At 41.7% G+C, this 19,797-nt stretch overlaps 3 protein-coding genes across 4 annotated transcripts in view; 2 read left to right on the forward strand and 1 right to left on the reverse strand.

Moving 5' to 3' along the window:
• The first annotated feature begins 875 nt into the window (after window positions 1–875).
• Window positions 876–2,273, forward strand: LOC134206488 (uncharacterized). The gene has a single exon (XM_062682217.1). It carries the CDS (start codon window positions 876–878, stop codon window positions 2,271–2,273), a length of 1,398 nt encoding a protein of 465 aa, XP_062538201.1.
• Window positions 2,274–6,126: 3,853 nt separating this feature from the next.
• On the forward strand, window positions 6,127–8,757 carry LOC134206489 (uncharacterized). Its single transcript, XM_062682218.1, has 3 exons — window positions 6,127–6,996; window positions 8,550–8,621; window positions 8,701–8,757. Exons 1-3 carry the CDS (start codon window positions 6,127–6,129, stop codon window positions 8,755–8,757), a joined length of 999 nt encoding a protein of 332 aa, XP_062538202.1.
• Window positions 8,758–10,594: 1,837 nt separating this feature from the next.
• Window positions 10,595–19,797, reverse strand: part of LOC134205056 (inorganic pyrophosphatase-like) — a 36,396-nt gene continuing 27,193 nt past the window's right edge. The window contains exons 2-4 of one of the 2 annotated variants that reach the window (XM_062679948.1): window positions 11,469–12,135; window positions 11,295–11,404; window positions 10,595–10,722 (exon numbers count right to left, since the gene is read on the reverse strand). In XM_062679948.1, the coding sequence (XP_062535932.1) occupies window positions 10,691–10,722; window positions 11,295–11,404; window positions 11,469–12,135 (809 nt within the window). In that variant the 3' untranslated portion in view covers window positions 10,595–10,690. Of the gene's footprint in view, window positions 10,723–10,841; window positions 11,147–11,294; window positions 11,405–11,468; window positions 12,136–19,797 lie in introns of those variants that run through there. The other variant, XM_062679947.1, reaches the window with a different exon arrangement.

Genomic DNA, 19,797 nt, shown 5'->3' on the forward strand with positions numbered 1-19,797 from the left:
AGCAGCAGCAGGTGTACTCGATGCAAAGACGATACACGAAGGCAACTACGCACAGGCATGGGCAATCCTAACAGAACGCTACGAGAACCAACGTGTAATTGTGGAGACACACATCCGAGGTCTCCTATCCCTAAGGAGAATGACATCCGAATCCCACAGAGAACTGCGATACCTGCTCGACGAATGTATCAACCACGTCGAGAGTCTCGAGTACTTGAACCAAGAGTTGAAGGGTGTATCAGAGTTGATGATTGTCTATCTGTTGACTGCAGCTCTAGACAAGTCGACACGTAAGCAATGGGAACAATCTCTGAAACCAGGGAAGTTGCCAGAATATCGCCCCACGATCGCCTTTCTAAAGTCGCAATGTCAAGTGCTGGAGAGGTGCAAAGCTGCTTGCTTGCAGTCATCAACGAGGCTAGCACCGAAACAGCAGATTCAGATTCCAACGGCTAAGGTTGCTAACCAGCGATCACACGCAGCGACAACGAATGCCGACAATTTCAACGAGAAATGTGATTTCCGTGACGCACTCCATCGAAACTATCAGTGCAACAAACTCAACACAATGTCGAGTGCTGAAAAGTTCGAGAAAGTACGCGCGGCAGGTATATGCTTTAACTGCCTCCGAAAGGGACATCGCTCTAATGCCTGCCCTTCATCAAAGACCTGCTATTCCGTCCTCATTGTGTATTCCACAGGAGCAAGATTCGTCAGAGAATGTAACGACAACATGCTACCTGAGCAACGACCACGCTCCGAAAACAGTGTTACTGCTAACTGCAGTAGTTCTAGCGACCGACCGAGACAACCGAATCCATCAGTGCAGAGCCCTTCTGGACAGTGGATCCTAAGCAAACTTCATTACCGAAAACATGGCCAACACTCTTGGAATGGAAAAGCAGCGTGCTAATGTTCCCATATCTGGCATCAACAATGTCAGGAGTGTGGCACGAGACAAGGTGGAAGTTCATTTTCAATCCCGATGCAGTGATTTCCGTGCAGCAGTTGAATGCCTGGTGACCCCCAAGGTCACTGGAACAATCCCGACAACAAACATCGATGTCACTGATTGGGTAATCCCAGATGGTATTCAACTAGCCGATCCGTCGTTCTTCAAATCCAATAAAGTTGATATGCTGATTGGCGCAGAATTGTTCTTTGCACTGATGAAACCAGGACATATCACACTCGATGACGATCTTCCCGAGCTACGAAACTCGCACCTAGGATGGCTAGTAACTGGTGCTTACCGGACAACACGAAAAGAAGAAGCGATCCAGTATTCTCATGTTGCATCTCTCGATTCTGTCGAACAAATGATTCGCCAATTCTGGGAAATTGAAGAAGTTCCGAATACTGCCACTACTTCGACCGAAGAACAACGATGTGAAGACCATTTTACATCAACACACTTCCGAGACAACAGTGGACGATTTGTGGTTCGATTACCGCTCAAAGAGAACGCCAATCAGATGGACAGCTGCCGAAATCTAGCAATGCGACGCTTTTTCATGCTAGAAAATCGGCTACAGCGCAACCCCGAACTGAAAGCGCAATATGTGGACTTCATCCGAGAGTATCTGCAACTTGGTCATTGCCGAGAGGTAAATGTGATCGACAACATCAAGCCATATTATTTGCCACATCACGCGGTACTTCGTCCTGGAAGCTCGTCGACAAAATGTCGGGTTGTTTTCGACGCAAGCGCTAAATCTGCTCCAACGAATCTGTCGCTCAACGATGTGCTGCTGATAGGTCCAGTAGTTCAAAGCGACATCGTCTCCATCATGCTTCGCTTTCGACTACACCAGATTGTTTTCTCGGCGGACATTACCAAGATGTACCGTCAGATTAATGTGCACCCCGACGACACACACAAGCAGCGTATATATTGGAGGGAGAATCCGAACGATCCACTGAAAATTCTGGAGCTACTGACCGTCACTTACGGTACTGCTTCAGCGCCTTTCCAAGCCACTCGATGCCTGGTGCAGCTGGCCAACGAAGAAGAAGCGACATTCCCGATAGCAGCAAATATCATCAAGTCTGACTGTTATGTTGACGACGTCTTATCAGAGACTGCTACGATCGACGATGCTATCGAAGCCCAACACCAGCTACAATTGATGTTGGATCGTGGTGGATTCCCAATTCACAAGTGGTGCTCTAATTCACCCGAGCTATTGTGCCTTGCAGCGAAGATTAGCAAAGATAGCGCTCCGCCAAGTTGGCGACAAAATAAAATCAAGATAGCGAAACTGTCATTCTAATGAATGTGTCAAACACAAAGCAATAACATTAGTTTTTTTTTCACATTAAAGAAATATTTTGTTGAAAAATGTTTCAAATCGCGACGCAGTTGAGAAAAGAAATATTTTCTAAACACGCATCAACGGATACTAAACATCATTGTATGTATGGATTTTACATCCTTGGATATTCACGGTTGGAACTAGCAAGAATCTACGGAAAACACCACAGCACGATCTCTAACTGGATTGATGAATACGAAGAGTATGGCTGTTTTATGGAACCTTCGAAGGCCAGTGCCCGAAAATTTGGTTCTAATGACATAGAATGGGTGAGAAATCTGTATCATAAGCAGCCTACACTGTATCTGGATGAAGCGCAGCAATTATATCGCGATGTATTCAAGCAGAACATTAGTACCGCAACTATTTGTCGAATCCTAAGGCATATCGGATTCACACGGAAAGTGTTGGAGAAACGGGCAATCCAAATTAGGCGTTCCGAGATAATAAAGTATCAAGTGGAGATGGAGTCCTTCCAGTGGGACATACACAATTTGGTTTTCATCGATGAGGTTAGCTTCGACAACCGCGATTTGCAGAGGAACATGGGATACTCCCCAGTTGGAAAACCTCTAGTCCAGAGAGCTAAATTCTGTAGACGTCCACGCGTGTCATTGCTCTGTTTCCATGGACAAGAAGGTGTTTTGGAATCTTGTAGTGTTGAAGGAACATTCACTCGGAAGCTGTTTTTTGAAGCATGTCGTCGATTTGCATTGAGCGGAAAAGTTTATACGTACCCCGGAAAAAACTCTGTTTGGATAATGGATGGCGCCAAGATTCATCTTGACCCAAACATAGTCCGTTATTTCCGATCACTGGGAATTATGATTATTTTTCTTCCCCCTTACTGCCCGATGCTAAACCCAATTGAAATCATATTCGGTTTGATTAAACGCTTCATTAAACAACAAATGAACAACCCACATGATGTTCCATTAGCTATTGAACTCGCCATTAAAAGGTTTACAAAATACCCATCGAAAAAACTTTTTCAAAAGTGCGGATATTTTCCTGGTGGCCTTTTTGATCCTACAAATGCAATAAATGATGAGAATTGATGTGCTTATGTACAGATTTTGTTTATTATAATATGTATTAGTTTCGAATCAACACAAAACTAGTTTTTATATTCAAATGTAATTCACGTCTGGCACATCAGTTACCAGCTCGGCAACAGATATCGAGAAGTCGGTTTTCTGTATCGCTGCTGCGCTCTTCATCATTGTCAGCATCGCCTTTCTTTCATCTCGTCGTTGATCTATTTCTGTTAGAAGCTTCCGGAAATCATCCGGAACTTTGTCGAACTGTTGTTTTAAAGCGACAAAATCAGTATCGAAGCGATCCAAAATGTTTTCGGCGATTCCCGCGTCACTTTTCACTGCATTTAAACATTTGGCAGCAGTGGGACCGTTGATCTCGGTGAAAAGATTTGCATACTGCTTTGGAGGTTCACCATCCAAAAGTTCCTCACGCGTATGAGCTGGTGCATGCTGAATATAATTTGCCCATTGAACATACGCACTCTCTGTCGCTTCATATCGGTGGTTATTCATCCTCTTAAGCTTCGCAACCAATGTCATCAAGCTAAGATTTGTATCTGCTCCTGCTCTATCCTTTGCCCCGGTATTTAGCAAACGATTGCAGACGAAATCGTAATCCTTCTGGCTCACAATGCTCAGAGAGTATGGGTGCACCAATACGTGGATCGTTCTTCCTCGCCACTTGCTGAGCAGCTTTTCAGTAATCTGATCACAAGTGAACGATTTCTTCTGATCTTTATCGTGGAAAACAATGAACCTGTTTTTATCCGAAAACGTTGGCTGGTTTGTCACCCACTCTGCGATCACATCTTCACCATTACAAGCAGGTTGATACGCTATTTCCTTTCGAACATGTTTGACGCACTTTCTCCATACTTTACGGAAAAAATGGTCAACATCATTCGCGTCAATGGTACAGGACTCCACTGCCTCTGTTTTCTTTTTTTGCTTGAACAGTCGCTGATGAATCTCCAGACAACAAGAGAGCTGTGTTTTGGGATTCTTTGATGGAGACGCTTCGTCGTCGGTAAGTAGCTCTTCAATAATGTCGTCGTTGAAGTCGGCGTCGTCTAAATCATATGGCCAGTTCTTCATCGGTTTCAATCAATCTTTCTTCAAACGTTTCCTCGTCAAATCGTTTAAATCTTGGCCAGCTGGTTGGACACATAAAGCTAGTGATGCTGGGTTCAATTCGAACGATCCGTAATCCATTATCGCCTTTACGCGAGGAAAACAAAATATAATTTCAATAAGTTATTTCATTAAGATTAATATCCCAAAATATAAAAACAACTAACTTTTCACTATTGGCGTTCTGCGGTGACGAACAATTATTTCTATTGTTTTGACAGATGGCTCAAGAAAACGGGAAGGGTTGCTTGATCGTTTGATTTGCCTTAAAATAGAACGAGTTATTCAAAAGTGACTAGGGTGTAAGGAAATGTATATCATGAAATAGCGACAGTCTGTGGTGTGGACCAAATTATGTTGAGACAATGTTTATAACACCTTTTATGGACAAATGGATTTTAAGAGACTATGTTTTAAAAAACTTTAGAATGGTTCAGCTCAATTGATACATTATTAAATACCTTGGCAACCCTTCCGTGCCATTTTTCGCCAAGTTAAGCTACATTTAGAATAGAAACAAGCGCATGCTAAACTCCGCTGCAAGGCACAATACTTGCACGTATTCCGGAAGACGAGAAAGAAACGCTGAAGCCGCTTGCAGATCGCCATGTCAACAATGTCATCAAGGTTCTCGGCCTACTGTGGGAGCCAATCACCGATGAACTTTTAATTGCCGAATGCGCACCAACTGGACGCGACGTACCAGCTACGAAGCGTATAATCTACTCGGAGGTAGCGAAACACTACGATCCGCTAGGATTATTCGCACCTTCTATCCTTTTAGCAAAGCTTCTGGTACAACGCTTATGGCAATGTAAACTGGATTGGAACGAACCCGTTGACGACCAAACACAAATGGAATGGAACAACCTCAAGACCGCGCTCCCTCAACTGATGCAGGTAAAAATCCCTCACCAAATAACGTTTCGTGGTGCTGTTTGTTACGAGCTGCACGGATTTGCAGATGCATCTAATGCGGCATACGGAGCCTGCGTTTACATCCAAAGCCTAATGGATGATGGAACCGTCAAATCCAGACTGCTAATCAGCAAATCGAAGGTGGCACCACTCCGAGCACTTACGATTCCACGCAAGGAATTGTGCGCATCGTTGTTACTCGTTCGTCTGATCTGCAAGGTGCTGCCAGCCCTCAGCATCAACATACGAAAGGTAGTGTTATATTCCGACAGCGAAATAGTTTTGGCGTGGCTGAAAAAGCATCCTTATCAGCTACAAACATTCGTGTAAGCGAGATTCAAGCCAACTCCGATGGACTTCTTTGGAATTATGTTCGTTCCCAACACAACCCAGCGGACATTGTATCTCGTGGGATGCTTCCATGCGAGCTTATGGTTAGCGAACTGTGCTGGACTGGTGGCAAGTATATCAGCTCACCGGTTACTAGTCTTGAGGTGGTGAATGATGTGCTCGACGAGGATCTACCGGAACTGAAGGCCAATGTATCAGCAATGCCGGCGCTCATCGAAGAGCAGCTGGAAATATTTGAAACCTGCAGTTCTTTCCGACGGCTTCAACGAACAATCGCATGGGGAATGCGATTCTCGGACAACGCGCGCAAGCCATAAAAGGAGCGCATCATCAGAAGACATCTAATTGTGCAAGAACTTCGACGGTCGACGATGGTCATCGTACGCGTGGTTCAGCACATCGAACTACGCGATGAAATCCAGCGAGTGAAAACTAAAACGCTTTGCAAACGCATCGGAAATCTCAATCCTATCTACACCGATGATGGTGTGCTAAGGGTCGGTGGACGACTCAAGCATTTCAACTTATCCGACGAATCAAAGCACCAGCTGATTCTTCCGAACGCAAGACCAGTCACACATCGCCTGATCCGAGAAATGCATCACGAACTTTTCCATATTGGACCGGCTGGGCTTCTTTCTGCAATCAGACAGCAGTTTTGGTTGCTATGCGCTCGATCAACCATTCGACAGGTGACTAGGTCATGCGTGAAATGCTTTCGATCGAATCCAACAGGCATTTCTCAGCTCATGGGCGATCTTCCAAAACAACGAGTGACACCATCCCCCGTCTTCAGCATTACTGGTGTGGACTATGCCGGACCGATGCTTGTGAAGCAAGGATCACATCGTCCAACGGTGGTCAAAGCTTACATCGCGGTTTTCGTTTATATGGCAACGAAAGCCGTACACTTGGAGTTGGTGTCCGATCTGACAACCGATGCATTTCTCGCCGCCTTGCAACGCTTCGTGAGCCGTAGAGGAGTTGTTTCGCAAATTCATTCTGATAATGCGACAAATTTTCATGGTGCTAAGAATGAGCTTCACCATGTATTCGAGATGTTCCGGAACCAGCCCGACGTAGACAAGATAGTAAGGTTTTGCCACTTGAAAGAAATTGAGTGGCATTTCATTCCGCCAGACTCTCCCGAGTTCGGTGGCCTGTGGGAGGCTGCCGTAAAGAGTACCAAGACACACTTGAAACGAGTGATAGGAAATAAAACGTTAAATTTCGAAGAAATGGTAACAATATTTTGCGAAATTGAGGCCGTTATAAGCCTAAATCAGTCATTGAAAAAAATGACCTTATTATATTCAAATGTGTGCTTTTCTAGAAGCGTTCAATTATGATTCACCTTATTTCCGGGCTCCGGCTAATACTTCTAATAAACGGGCATTCCTATGTACATGGGACAATTATGCGTGTAACGGCAGTATTTGTATTTTTTTTTTAATTTGTTCAATGAAACTGTAGATTTTTATAAGTGCGGTTAAATTCATATTCCAAAAGAAGGCATCATCCACTTGTTTGATTTACTCTGTGCAAACGCGTGATTTGAAAAAAGGGGTGTGTCAAGCAAATGTGTGAGTCTAAAAAATGTATCACTCATTTGCCTTTTTCCGAGCAAATGCGCATTTTAAAAGAAGGAATCATTCGTTAACCTTATTTCGGGCAAATTCGTGCCTTTCAAGAAGGAATTATTCACTCATTTTTATATTCTTGTTCCTTATTATGGACAAACGCGTGTGAAGCACAAACATATTAAAGACGTTTTAAAAGAAGGAATCATTGACTTAATTGCCTTATTCCAGGCAAATGCGTGGGTTCCTATTTGATTCCTCAATCAAGGCATGCTTCAAAATAAGAAGATTTTTTTTTTTCTGTTTTGGGGTCAGAATAGACGTGACCATATGCTAAGCTAAGCCAGAATAGACGTGACTTTGCTATGCGACGTGACGCGACAGTGCAGTTTGACAGTTCATTGATAATAATTGTTATTCCTTTGCGTGAGTCGCGTCGCGTCGCATCGCACATCGCGGTTAGGGTGTGGCCAGATAGACGCGAAATGCAATGCGAAGCAAAGCGTCCATGCGATTTGACAGTTCCTTATTATTGATTGTTATTCCTTTGCGTGCAATTTTAATTCGCGCGACGTCGCGTAGGCGCGTCTACTCTGGCAGGCACCTTACTTTGGCGTGCACCTTATGGTCATTATACCAAAAGGCACATTGTATTTGAAACTATAGTTTCTAAAAATTACCTCAATGGCCTTTGCACATCCAACTCATCAACACAAATGATTTTAATTATGGTGACTTATTATGAAATCATGTTTATCTATATATTATGTTTTCTGGGGAACGGTACATTCTGGGGAATGGTTTTCTGGGGAACGGTACATTCTGGGGATTGATTTACTGGGGAATGGTACATTCTGGCGATTGGTTTTCTGGGGAATGGTACATTCTGGGAAATGGAATTCTGGGGTATGGTTTTCTGGGGAACGGTTTTCTGGGGAATAGTATAGAACCCTTTCGCTATATCCGGAGACCCAGCTGATCCAGAAGTGATTTCTCCAGCACACTTTGTGATTGGTCGCTCAATGACTGCCTTACCCGAACCAACCTATGAGGACATCAAGATCAGCCGGCTTAGCCGCTGGTAACATCTGCAGCTACTTCGAGAACAATTCTGGAGGGCTTGGTCTCGCGATTACTTGTGCAGCCTGCAACCGAGGAAGAAAAACTGGAACACCGCATCGAACGTTCGACTTGGGATGATCGTGCTTCTGCAGGACAAAAACCGACCTCCACTGCACTGCAAGCTCGGTCGTATCACCAAAGTCTATCCTGGTCCCGACAGTTTGGTCCGTGTTGTAGACGTTTTCAGCGAAGGCAAAACTTTCTCCCGATCCATTGCGAAGTTATCTGTTTTGCCAATTGAAGAAAACCAAGGCCAACCTGACGCTTCAACCGGGGGCAGGATGTTACGTACACGGTTAGATGACTTTACCCATTAATGGGTACTGTGTTATTGTTGATATTATTCTCACCGTGAAAAATTCACCCATTTTCTTGAAAAAGTGCCACTACCCATTTTAATGAGTAGTGGCGCTTTTTGAAGAAAATGGGTGAATTTTTCACGGTGGGAATAATATCAACAATAACACAGTACCCATTAATGGGTAAAGTCATCTAACCGTGTACGGAATCACTTAACCGTGTACGGCACAGTTGAATCAGCAAACGCAAGCGCTATGTATATGCGTTTCAACAGGAAGCGAGAAGGACGAAAGAAGAAATTCAGAAACGGCGCGAAAGCGCGCGCAACGGAAGGAGAAGAAAAATTTGAATCGTGTTTGCTTCCATTTTATGCATCACTCTCAGTCGACTACCGACGAAGCAACATCGCGATGCGCCCCGAGTTTAGTGGTTTTTTTTTCCAATGTGCTGAGATTAAATAAGTTTATTAAATTCAATTTCGACCGTGATTTCTAATTATTCCGACCGTTACAATCCCGAGTTGTCCGCCCGCAAAGAACCGTGCTCAGAAGTCTCGAAGTTATACAGTCCACCTTGTGTCCACCGAACTCGATTTTTTCCCGACCGAGCACAACATATACTATGCTACTCGAGTACTTCTGGAGGCGCAAGCCTTAAGGTCTGAAGCATTAACAGCGTTCTCATTCTAACATAGAGGCAGTCAATTTCCAGCTTTGAGCAAATCACCACACTAACCACCGGAAAGTAGACCAAAAATAGGTTTCAATACATGATACCAGATCGTTCCGAATCGTTACCGAAAAAACTTTAGTAAAAATTTCTTTCATTACAAATTTGTTCGGGAGATGCTTTACAGCATTAACTGCAATCATCAAATTTTGGAATCAGTTCATTAAATATATGTGTGAAATTAAAAACAAATACCTACGAGTTTCGCGAAACGAACGATTTTTTTTTAGGTTTTGTCCGGGTTTCCGCTATTGTGCGACCTTGAGCGACTGACGTAACTTTATGTCGCCACTGCATACGGAATACAGTTAAAGCAGCCATTAATGACGCAGCGGAGAAAAACGTCTGGTATGTGGGACGAAGTTGACGGAACGATTGGTTCGACGAAGAGTGCAGACAGATTCTGGTGAAGGACGAAGCGCGGGCGGTCGCGCTGCAGCAAGGTACCCGGCAGAACGTGGAACGTTATAGACGGAAGCAGAGTCAGCACACCCACCTTTTTCAGGAGAACAAACGCCGCCTGGAAGAATCGAAGTGTGAGGAAAAGGGACAGCTATACCGTTCTCAAGAAACACGCAAGTTCTATTAGATGCTGAACGCATCTCGCAAAGGCTTCATGCCGCGAGCCGAAATGTGCAAGGATAAGGATATGAATGTGCATCTTGACGGACGAACATGTGGTGGTCGAAAGGTGAAAAGCAGCACAACGAGGAACATCTACATGGCGCTATAGGTAGGTACAGGCAGTGAAAGTCAAGGCAGCGGGGAGGAGATCAACGGACGATGGAAGCCAACCAGCCTCCATCTTGAGAGAAGTTAAGGATGTCTTCCAACAAACAGCTAAAGACCAATAAAGCAGCTGGTAAGGATGGTATCGGAGCTAAGCTCTACAAGATGGTCCCGGAAAAGCTGGTTACTTGCCTACACAAACTGATCGTCAGAATCTGGGAAACTGAACAGCTACCGGAGCAGTGGAAGGAAGGAATCATATGTCCCATCGACAAGAAAGGCGACTAGCAGAAGTGCGAGAACTTTTTAGCGTAACAAAAACGGGAATGAACGAAACAGAATGGCACATGTCATCATCTAGAAAATTTAGACATCTGTGTTTTAAAGTTTTGAGTGCTTATATTTGAAATGCTTTCACCATATGTTTGTTCAAGTTATATCCTTAAGATACGATACTTTCTCGGCTGCGAAATTCCTATTTCAATGCGATATAGTGCCATTTGTCAACTGAAATTAAGTAAAATATTGATTACACATCAAAATATTTTAACTTGATTAGATGCAAGCAAGGTACCAGCGGGATTGTATGTTCGGATAATTCATGCTATTCAGTATATTATATAAACTCAATTTGTATCTTCGGTTTACTTGCCGTTACCACTTTAAAACAAACTACATATAAAATTAACAAATAAGCAACCTTCTATATAAAAACCACCGGAAAGCTACATGATGAAATAAATATGGTTATTCTACTGTGCGAATCCAGTTGTAAATTAGCAAGTTCTCTAAGCGTGGAGTCGTCAAATGCCCATCGTTCGTCAGTGGGAATGCTTAGTCTTGTGTATTCTACACGCTCGTTAGCTAACAACGCAGTTACAGGACTACAACTTGGAATAGGAATTCTCTTCACGGAAGTGCCACTTGTGAACTACAACAATTGTAAGGAACGGGAGGAAAAGAAGAAAAATGAATGAAGGAAACAAAAACGATAATGGGGGCGAGCATGGTCGAGTAACATAGAATAAAATTAGCCAACACCGATTTGGATACTATCTAATCTTGCAAACAATACTTACTGGTATCGCTGAGGGCTTCAGAGTTTCCTCCACTGGCGCTCTTTGTTAGGACTTCTTCGCCAGCATCGGAAGCCACCAGATACGGTGATCCTTCGACGGTAGTGTTCAAACTGAAAACAGATATTCTTACATTACAATTCCATCAAGATAATAATTACTGAATTGAAAATCTACCAAGAGATGCCGGTATCCTCAATTTGCTTATTGATCAGCGTTCGCCAGAACTTGTGAGTTTCCTCGACGACTTTAGTGGCAAAAGCAGCATCCTTAGCCTCGCCGTTGAAGGCAAACTGATTCTCCGGTTTGCCATCCGGAATTTTGTAAATCTTGAACCATTCAACAGTTGCCTTTAGCAGACCAGGGAACACCTTGTCGATATCGTTCACGTCGTTCAGCTGGTCAGCGACAGGATCGTTCACATCGATCGTGATAACCTTCCAGTCGGTTTCACCCTCGTCGATCAGCGCAACCGTTCCGAGGATCTTAACCTGAACGACTTCTCCGCGCTTGGCAACGCGGGAACCAATTTCCAGGGCGTCGATCGGGTCGTTATCTCCCTTGCAACCGGTGTTCGGGTCCAGGTGATCGGGATTTTCCCAGGTCTGTGGGAGCGCACCGTAATTCCAGATGTAGCCATGGTGCGGGAAGCAATTGGCCACGAATCTCAGCTTGCCCTTTTTGACGTCCTGCTTGATGGGGTTCAGCCCTTCGGCCAGCGAGATTTCCATCTTGGCGTTGGTCCAACGGGGAACCTCCACCACCATGTTGTACACCGTTTTGGAACTGTTGGCGTACAGTGGGATGTCGTGCAGCGGTGAGACCGACTGGCCATCATCAGTTTCTGGAAACAGAGAAGAAAAAACCCAGATTAATATACAGTGAGATTTTGACCCTTCCTTTTATACAAATATTTTAAAATGTTTTCAGATTATTTCATTGAGATCAAATGAAATAATTGAGAGAAAACTACCCAGCTACCCAGGGCGAACGAGTGTGTAAAGTTTGAAATAAAATTTCCATGAAGAATTAGAAATTTTCCATGAAAAATTAGAACATTTCGATGACAAAATCAGAATATGAGCAATAAATATAAAATTTAACAAATAATGCAAAATTTCTATAAACAATTGAGAATTTTTTGCAAAACAAAAATTACAATTATAAAAAAAAGATTTTTCCATAAAAAAAACAAAATGTTCCGCAAAAAAAACAAAATTTCAATAAATAAATCAATATTAGCAATACCGCAAAACTCGGTCGAAAGGTGAAGGAGCTATTAACGTTACAAACCTTACATAATTTCGTGACGGTCCCCAATTTAAAAATTTCCGTTTTACACCCTGTATCCGAGTCTTCCCCTTAGACGTAGTTTACGTCAAAAGGTAAGCACACTTAATTCATTTCGCAGAGGGTCCCTTATCGCATTTGTCAACGAACTTTTGGTACATCAGCAAAAATAATGACATCATTTGCCAACAATGTCGTATAATGATAGCGAATACTATAATCATACTTTTTTCAATCGATTGCGATGCAATTGTACTCGATTAGAAACAGGCCACGAAAAGATGTGCATATGCCGCATACCCAGTATCAGTCCAAATTAACAGTCCAACTTAAATCAATAATGAAAGTTCGAATAAGATAATAAGCGTTTGCCGCAGAATCAATCAAGACTATTTGGTCATTATGAATTAATACAAAGTGGACAGGAGCAAAATGTTACGAGGACAAACTAACGAGCAATACGAACCATGAGTTTTCTAGTTCACTGTAACTAAACGAATGATGAAGCTTAGTTTTCAGCTGGCCCCGTGTGAACAATGTCAATGGCAAATAATTTACCATTGAATGGTTCAATATCGTGGAAGAGCGCATTAATAATGGAAACGAAGTCAGCGATTATATTGTCAAAATAGATGGATGGATGTTGGATAATCCATTGAACCATTGATATCGATTTCAAGACAAATACCATCGATAGTGAAGCGTTAATTATTTTTTCCGAAGTATCAAAATTTTTTGAAGTTGAAACAAGAACAGCTATTATGATACACTGTTGTTCCACAGCGGTATCGCATTGCCATTTAGCATTAGCATTAGCATTGAGCATTTCGCACAAATTCGTAGGTGGTACAAGCCAAGACTATTGTATGAGAGTAGAATCACTTTCATCCGTTACCACAGATATTGATTTGGGACTAATCGCTATCTCTTAGATGGAAGCAATGCACTCTCCAATAGTCGAGATCTGTCCTGGCCACGTCCTTGCGAATGCTGAGGAAGGGGAAGGATGGTTAGTTGGACACCTACTTAAGAAAGATGCAGAGAACTCTACGACCTCTCATAGGTGCCACGGGAGGTTTTTGGATTGTTAGTGTTGAAGGTTTAACAGTAGGAATCGTTCTGGTAGAACGTGAAACACAGGAAGAACTAAGATAGAAATACAAAGTAGGAATGGGACGAGCCTGGAATTGAACCCACGACCTCCTGCTTATAAGGCAGAAGCGGTAGCCACTAGACCACCGAGCTCGTCCCACAGCGGTATCGCATTGCCATTTGTGCAATTAATCGAAACTGTCTCACAGAATATACAATATCGGTAGATATCGGTACTACCTATATACGAGGCAGAATAAGTATAAGAAGCCGTACACATATTACGTAAGCGCTTTAGGGAGAATGGGGGGGATTTGTTTTTCTTACGCATAATATAAATAAAAACCCCAGATTAAACCACCTAGCCTTTCTCGTGCATCATTAAATGAATTTGAAAAAATCATTAGAATGATCAAAAAGCACTTACTTTAGAGGAATAGATCGCATGTTTTCTATCATTTTGCATGTTTTTGCATTAATTAATATGCATTGCCACCATTATTAAAAAAAATTGGTTACGAATTTGATTTTTTTCTCCAAGAGGGGGCCCTTAATTTGATTGATTTGATGATGATTTTCCAATAATTCCGAAATGCAACTTGTTGCTAGTAAATCGGATAATGTTCCAAAAAGCGTGTCTACAAAATTTGTACACACACATACATACATACATACACATTCCCACATACAGACATCCACTCGGTTCGTCAAGCTGAGTCGATCGGTATATAACACTATGGGTCTCCGGACTGGTAAATAATTACAAGTAATGACGATATATCAAATTTTGGAATTGAGGAATTTAAAATTCAGGATTTATTTAGGGATTTATATTGATTTATTTAGTATCAGGGATAATCGATAAACAAAAGTTATTATTTAAAAATCAACAGATTGAAAGCCGTTCGCTAGGGTACGAACAAGTATGAAGCTACAGAATGTGAATAGGAGGCATAGATACCATCTATTGAATAGCACACAATCGAGGCGTGAATCCTCTTGCCTAACGTCCTGGTGGTGGGCGGCGACAAATTTAGGAACTTAGAGATTTAAGAATTTAGAAATTCAGGAATCTAGAAACTTTGGAATTTGCCATTTTAGAAATATATAAATTTGAGATTTTGGTAATTTATGAAATTATGGATTCAGGAATTCAGGAATTTGGGAATTTAGAAATTTGTGAGTTTAGGAGCTTAGGAATTTGGGAATTCAGGAATCCTCATTGAATACCTTCTAGAGTTTTTCCAGAAACCCATCGTGTAGATCCTCCAGGATTCCATTTAAGAGAATCCCACAGAAATTACTCCTGTAGTTTTCAAATGAATTCTTCCTGGAGTTCAACCAGGAATTCCTTCTGGATTTCTTGAAGGAGCTATACAAAGAGATCTTAGAGAGTTTCTACATAAATTCCTTCTTCGACGTAACAAAAACCTTTGTGTATTGATCTTAAATGAAATAGATAATCCTGATTTGTAAAATAAGTATGGACTTTGAAAAGTAATTCAAGAAATTACGTGAGTAATGTAAAGAAAGGAGTTGTTATATTGACATACTGTTTTATTAAATAAATTACATGGTTCTTCTAAATGAGCTAAGATTTTTTCGGACTTTTGTACATTTTTCGATGTTCCTCAACTTACTGTAGAATACACTGTTTTTGATTCTTATCTACTGAGAGTTTGGAATTATAATCTTTTACCAATGCTATACTTCGTTCTGCATTGTCATTTACTACTTCCAGGCTTCGAACTCGCTGTTATTTGCGCACTTTGTTTGAACTTACGACGAACGTCACCATACGACGGCAGATTAGATGACTTGGGAAACAATGGCAAATATTACCCAACAAACAGAATATTCTCCATTTTATGAAAAATAATAATAATAAACAGTGTGCCCAGCAAACTGATAATTTTCTCGGTAAATCTGATCTTAAAAAAATAATTCTCAAAGTTTCATGCATTTTGAGTCCTTTGGAATCAAAAAACAAAAAAATATTTCCCCTTCATGAGAAAAAAAAAGTTTTGATTAACTTCGAGCACCCCTAAATCATGTCCGATTTAGCTCAAATTTTGCGTAGGGGGACTGCTCAATCGGCCTTCGTTAAGGGGTTTGACCAAAGCGGTCAAAGTTTGACCTTTTTTGAATCACGAAAATTTCCCAAATGCCTTAGAAATACATGGAATTTCGAGATCCGTTATCTCAAAAAAAATTTTTTTTTTTTTGATAAAATGACTTTTTGATAATTTTTGGGACATCGAATGTTTTTAAAAATCGAATTTTTTTTATGCCAAATTTCTTAAAAATGCATAAAACGATGAGAAACGATTGATCTCGAAAAAAAATCATAAGGGTTGTGTACAAGACACGACCGCCCGACGTGAACTACGTAAAACAGTTTGGTGAAATGAAGAATCTAGTGCCAGTGCAAGAATACATATATGCAGCAGCTCTCTACAATACGCGCTCGTTTTTCTGCTACGAACGGCAACGTAATTCTGCTACGATGTCGTACTTTGAACAAATTCGTCTCGCCTCAATCTTCCTATGTTTAAAATGGTGTCCATGAGAAGAATCGATTAATTCCCAATAATGCATATTTCGAATCACTAACGACCACACGACCCACGCCATAGGCTGGAATAACAAACCCAAATAAGAATCTTGAAAGAATTAAACTTGACTGCCACTGAAGCCATCCATGCGAATACATATTTGTAGCATCTTCCTCCGACGCGCGCTCGTGATTCTGCTACGGACGCCAGGCAACTTTATGGCGTCTCCAAGCGGTTAATTTGCACTTTGAAAAAAGTTCGCCTCGCCTCAATCTTCCTTTGTATAGAATGGAAGCCCTGAGAAGAACCGATTTTTCCAATATCCCATATGAATTTGGAATAACATTTGCTCAGCAGCTCCGCCGATGCTTAGATATGTCGTTAAATCTCGATTAATCGATTAGTAACTAATCGATTACTCTCGATTCTTGACGATTATTGAATCGATTCATCCACAGAGAAACAGACGACTCACTTAGAACAAAATGCAATCAGTATCATCGTCACGGAAACATTGCTGCCCAATGCTAAAATCACTGTGTTTGGCCAAACGGCAACCAGATGGCGGTAGTGCGCAAACGTCAACCACAAGCAAAATCGATGGAAGCGCCATCGGTGGCCGATTGACCACCTATAAAAAATTAAATCAACCGTTAAAAAGGTGAACGACGTAACATGTGTTGAGTGAGACGTCTGTTTCTCTGTGATTCATCGTTGAGTAGTAATCGAATCAAAATTAATCGATTATCATAACGATGAATCGATTAATTGAAGTAATCGAAATCTAATAGTTGTCGTAAAATCCCGATTAATCGATTACTCAAGATTCTTGTCGATTATTGAATCGATTAATCGTTGGGAAGTAATCGATTTAAAAATTAATCGATTATCACAACAAATAATCGATTAATCGAAATAATCGATGCTGGGACCGCGATATTTCAAATGAAATGCCACGCGCGCGAGGGAAAGCAGTTTTCTTATAATCAATAAAGATGGCCCATTAGTCCCGCCTCTTTGTTGTCCGGTATGACTGCAAATATTGTGTACCCGTCACACACTTACTAAAGGGGCGTGACTACAGGTTTAACTTTATTGATTACAAGATAGCAGCTCTATCGCGCGCGCGAACCATTCCGTTCGAGATGTCGCGAAAACAAGATCGTAGTCACACCATCGGCTTCGGCGGAGCTGCTACCGGAAATTTTATTTTCATCGATGGTGTGGTTCATGCGGTCGTTCGCGCTCAGATTAAATTTTCTTGTCTGAAGTACTAATGATTGGCTACCATCAGAGAAAGTAGCTCTTAAGTCACAACTTGAGGCGAGATGAATTTTGTTCAAAGTAAAACTTAATTGCTTGGTGATGGCAGATTGTTTTCCATCGGTAGCAGAATCACAAGCGCGCGTTATAAAAAGAGGCTGCCGATAATTATTCGCGTGGATAGCAGTAACAGTCAAGTGAAATTTCCCATCAAGATTATAATTCTAGTAGGTAGCCTGCTACTTGTTTAAGGTTTTATTTCCATCCATGCGAATACATATTTGCAGCTTCTCCTTCTGACGCGCGCTCGGACCGGCAGTAATGCTATGATTCCGCTACCGATACCAAACAATTATGCTTTGTTCTTTGAAACAAGTTCATCTTATATCAACTTTCTCAATTACTTATCAATCACTGAATCATTGTTCAAAATTAAATCCACAGCAAGAAGAGTAGTTAAGTGCTAGACAAACATCATATAATTGAGCTCAGAATCACGCTAGAATATTTCACTGAAAATTTTTCTAGTTCCTAGCGGTTGCAACAAATTATTTCAACTTAACATTCCTCCCAAACATAATGGTGGTTCTGAAAAGATCTGATTCATTCCCAATTATGTGCCTCACCAACAACAACTACTGGACTGCGCGACAGCCATCTGATGATTCGGCTCTACGCACGCCGTCAATTGCCAGATCCAAAAATGCTGCTTGTAACACGGATGTAAAGATGTACTGCTGTTGCCACGGCCGCCACCACTATCGAACGAAAAATTTTCATCCGCACCACCACAGCCGTTGTCGCTAGGACCGCTTCTGGACGCCTTGGTCCGCTTTCCATGAAATCCAGAATGAAAATGACGCGCGTACGCGAAACACGGGGTTTTTTATACACAGGAAAAACGAAGCAGTGGATCAAAAGGCCCGTACCTTACTGCAATCTGATGTCCGTGTTGGGGATTTATGAATGTGATTGATTATTTTTGAATTTTTCACTCGATTTGGAAAGAAATAACATTTTCAATAGTTTGCCGTTGATAATGAATAGTTTTAATACAATTAGCAAATTGGTGGGAAGTTTCCGAATCTATTAATAACAAAATCTCGAAAATCCGTCGAAGGATAAAGTCGCCATTACCGTTTGAAATCTTACATGATTTCGTGACGGTCCCCATTTTGGAAATTTTCATTTTGCACCCTGTATCCGAGGCTTCCCCTTAGACGAAGTTAATGTCAAAATGCGCGAACAAAAAACACGTCCGTACGTGCTGCTGTCTAGAACTGGAATGGGCCACGCGCGCGCGGGAGAGCAGTTTTCTTATAATCAATAAAGATGGCTCATTAGTCCCGCCTCTTTGTTGTCCGGTATGACTGCAAATATTGTGTAACCGTCACACACTCACCAAAGGGGCGTGGCTACAGGTTCAACTTTATTGATTACAAGAAAGCAGCTCTTCCACGCGCGCGAGCCATTTCGTTCGAGATGTCGCGGAGAGCAGACCGTGGTACCACCTTCGGCATCGGCGGAGCTCCTACCGGAAATTTTATTCCCGGCGATGGTGTGGGTCGCGCGGTCGTCGTCATTAACATTAGCAGCGCTCAGTTTAAATTTTCTTGTATGATGTAGGTGGATTGACGGCTTTGGCAGGTTTTGTTCCATTATTGTCAGGGGGGTTTATGTTGACCAAATTTTATGAAATTTGGCCACAATATTCTTTGATATGCTATGATATGATATGATATTTGATATGAATTACAAAGGATCGGCTACCATCAATGAAAGTGGCTCTTGGGAGCGTCCACAAATTACGTAACGCTTAGAGGTAATAATTGACGCTAATACATAATTTTTAGATGCTTCATACAAAAAGTGTGACAGGGGGGAGGGTTTTTTTTGTGTCTTTATTAAGGAGACTTTCAGCCCAAGGCTGGTTCGTCTCCAAAAACGGGAGGGGGGGTTGAAAATGCCCAATTTTTGCGTTACGTAATTAAAGGATCTTCCCTTAAAATGACTCGGGGAGGCACTACATACCGTGTTATTTTTCCTATCTTTTGTCTCTTTCTAAGATTGTCACCTCGTAATTTCTTTAGTGGCGTATTTCGGTTTTCAGTTGTTTGATGTAACTGTAAATGTATCAGCATGTAGATTGCGAGTAAGCACGCGCCGGTGATACTTTTCCAAAATCATATTTGTTGTAGAAAAAAAAATAAGCATTATTGATAATCAATAGTATCAATAGAATTGGCAAATTGCTGAAGGGTTTCCGAATCGATTGATAAGCAAATGTCGAAAATAAGATAAAGACG

Source organism: Armigeres subalbatus, chromosome 1 (assembly GCF_024139115.2).
Source record: "Armigeres subalbatus isolate Guangzhou_Male chromosome 1, GZ_Asu_2, whole genome shotgun sequence".
NCBI lineage: Eukaryota > Metazoa > Arthropoda > Insecta > Diptera > Culicidae > Armigeres > Armigeres subalbatus.

Bases quoted from the DNA above. Each gene is read 5' to 3' on its own strand.
- LOC134206488 (XM_062682217.1), top strand. From the start codon at position 876: ATGGCCAACACTCTTGGAATGGAAAAGCAGCGTGCTAATGTTCCCATA.
- LOC134206489 (XM_062682218.1), top strand. From the start codon at position 6,127: ATGGTCATCGTACGCGTGGTTCAGCACATCGAACTACGCGATGAAATC. The intron at 6,997-8,549 runs GTAACAATATTT...GTGCTTCTGCAG, and splicing joins CGTTAAATTTCGAAGAAATG to GACAAAAACCGACCTCCACT. The intron at 8,622-8,700 runs GTCCGTGTTGTA...TGCCAATTGAAG, and splicing joins ATCCTGGTCCCGACAGTTTG to AAAACCAAGGCCAACCTGAC.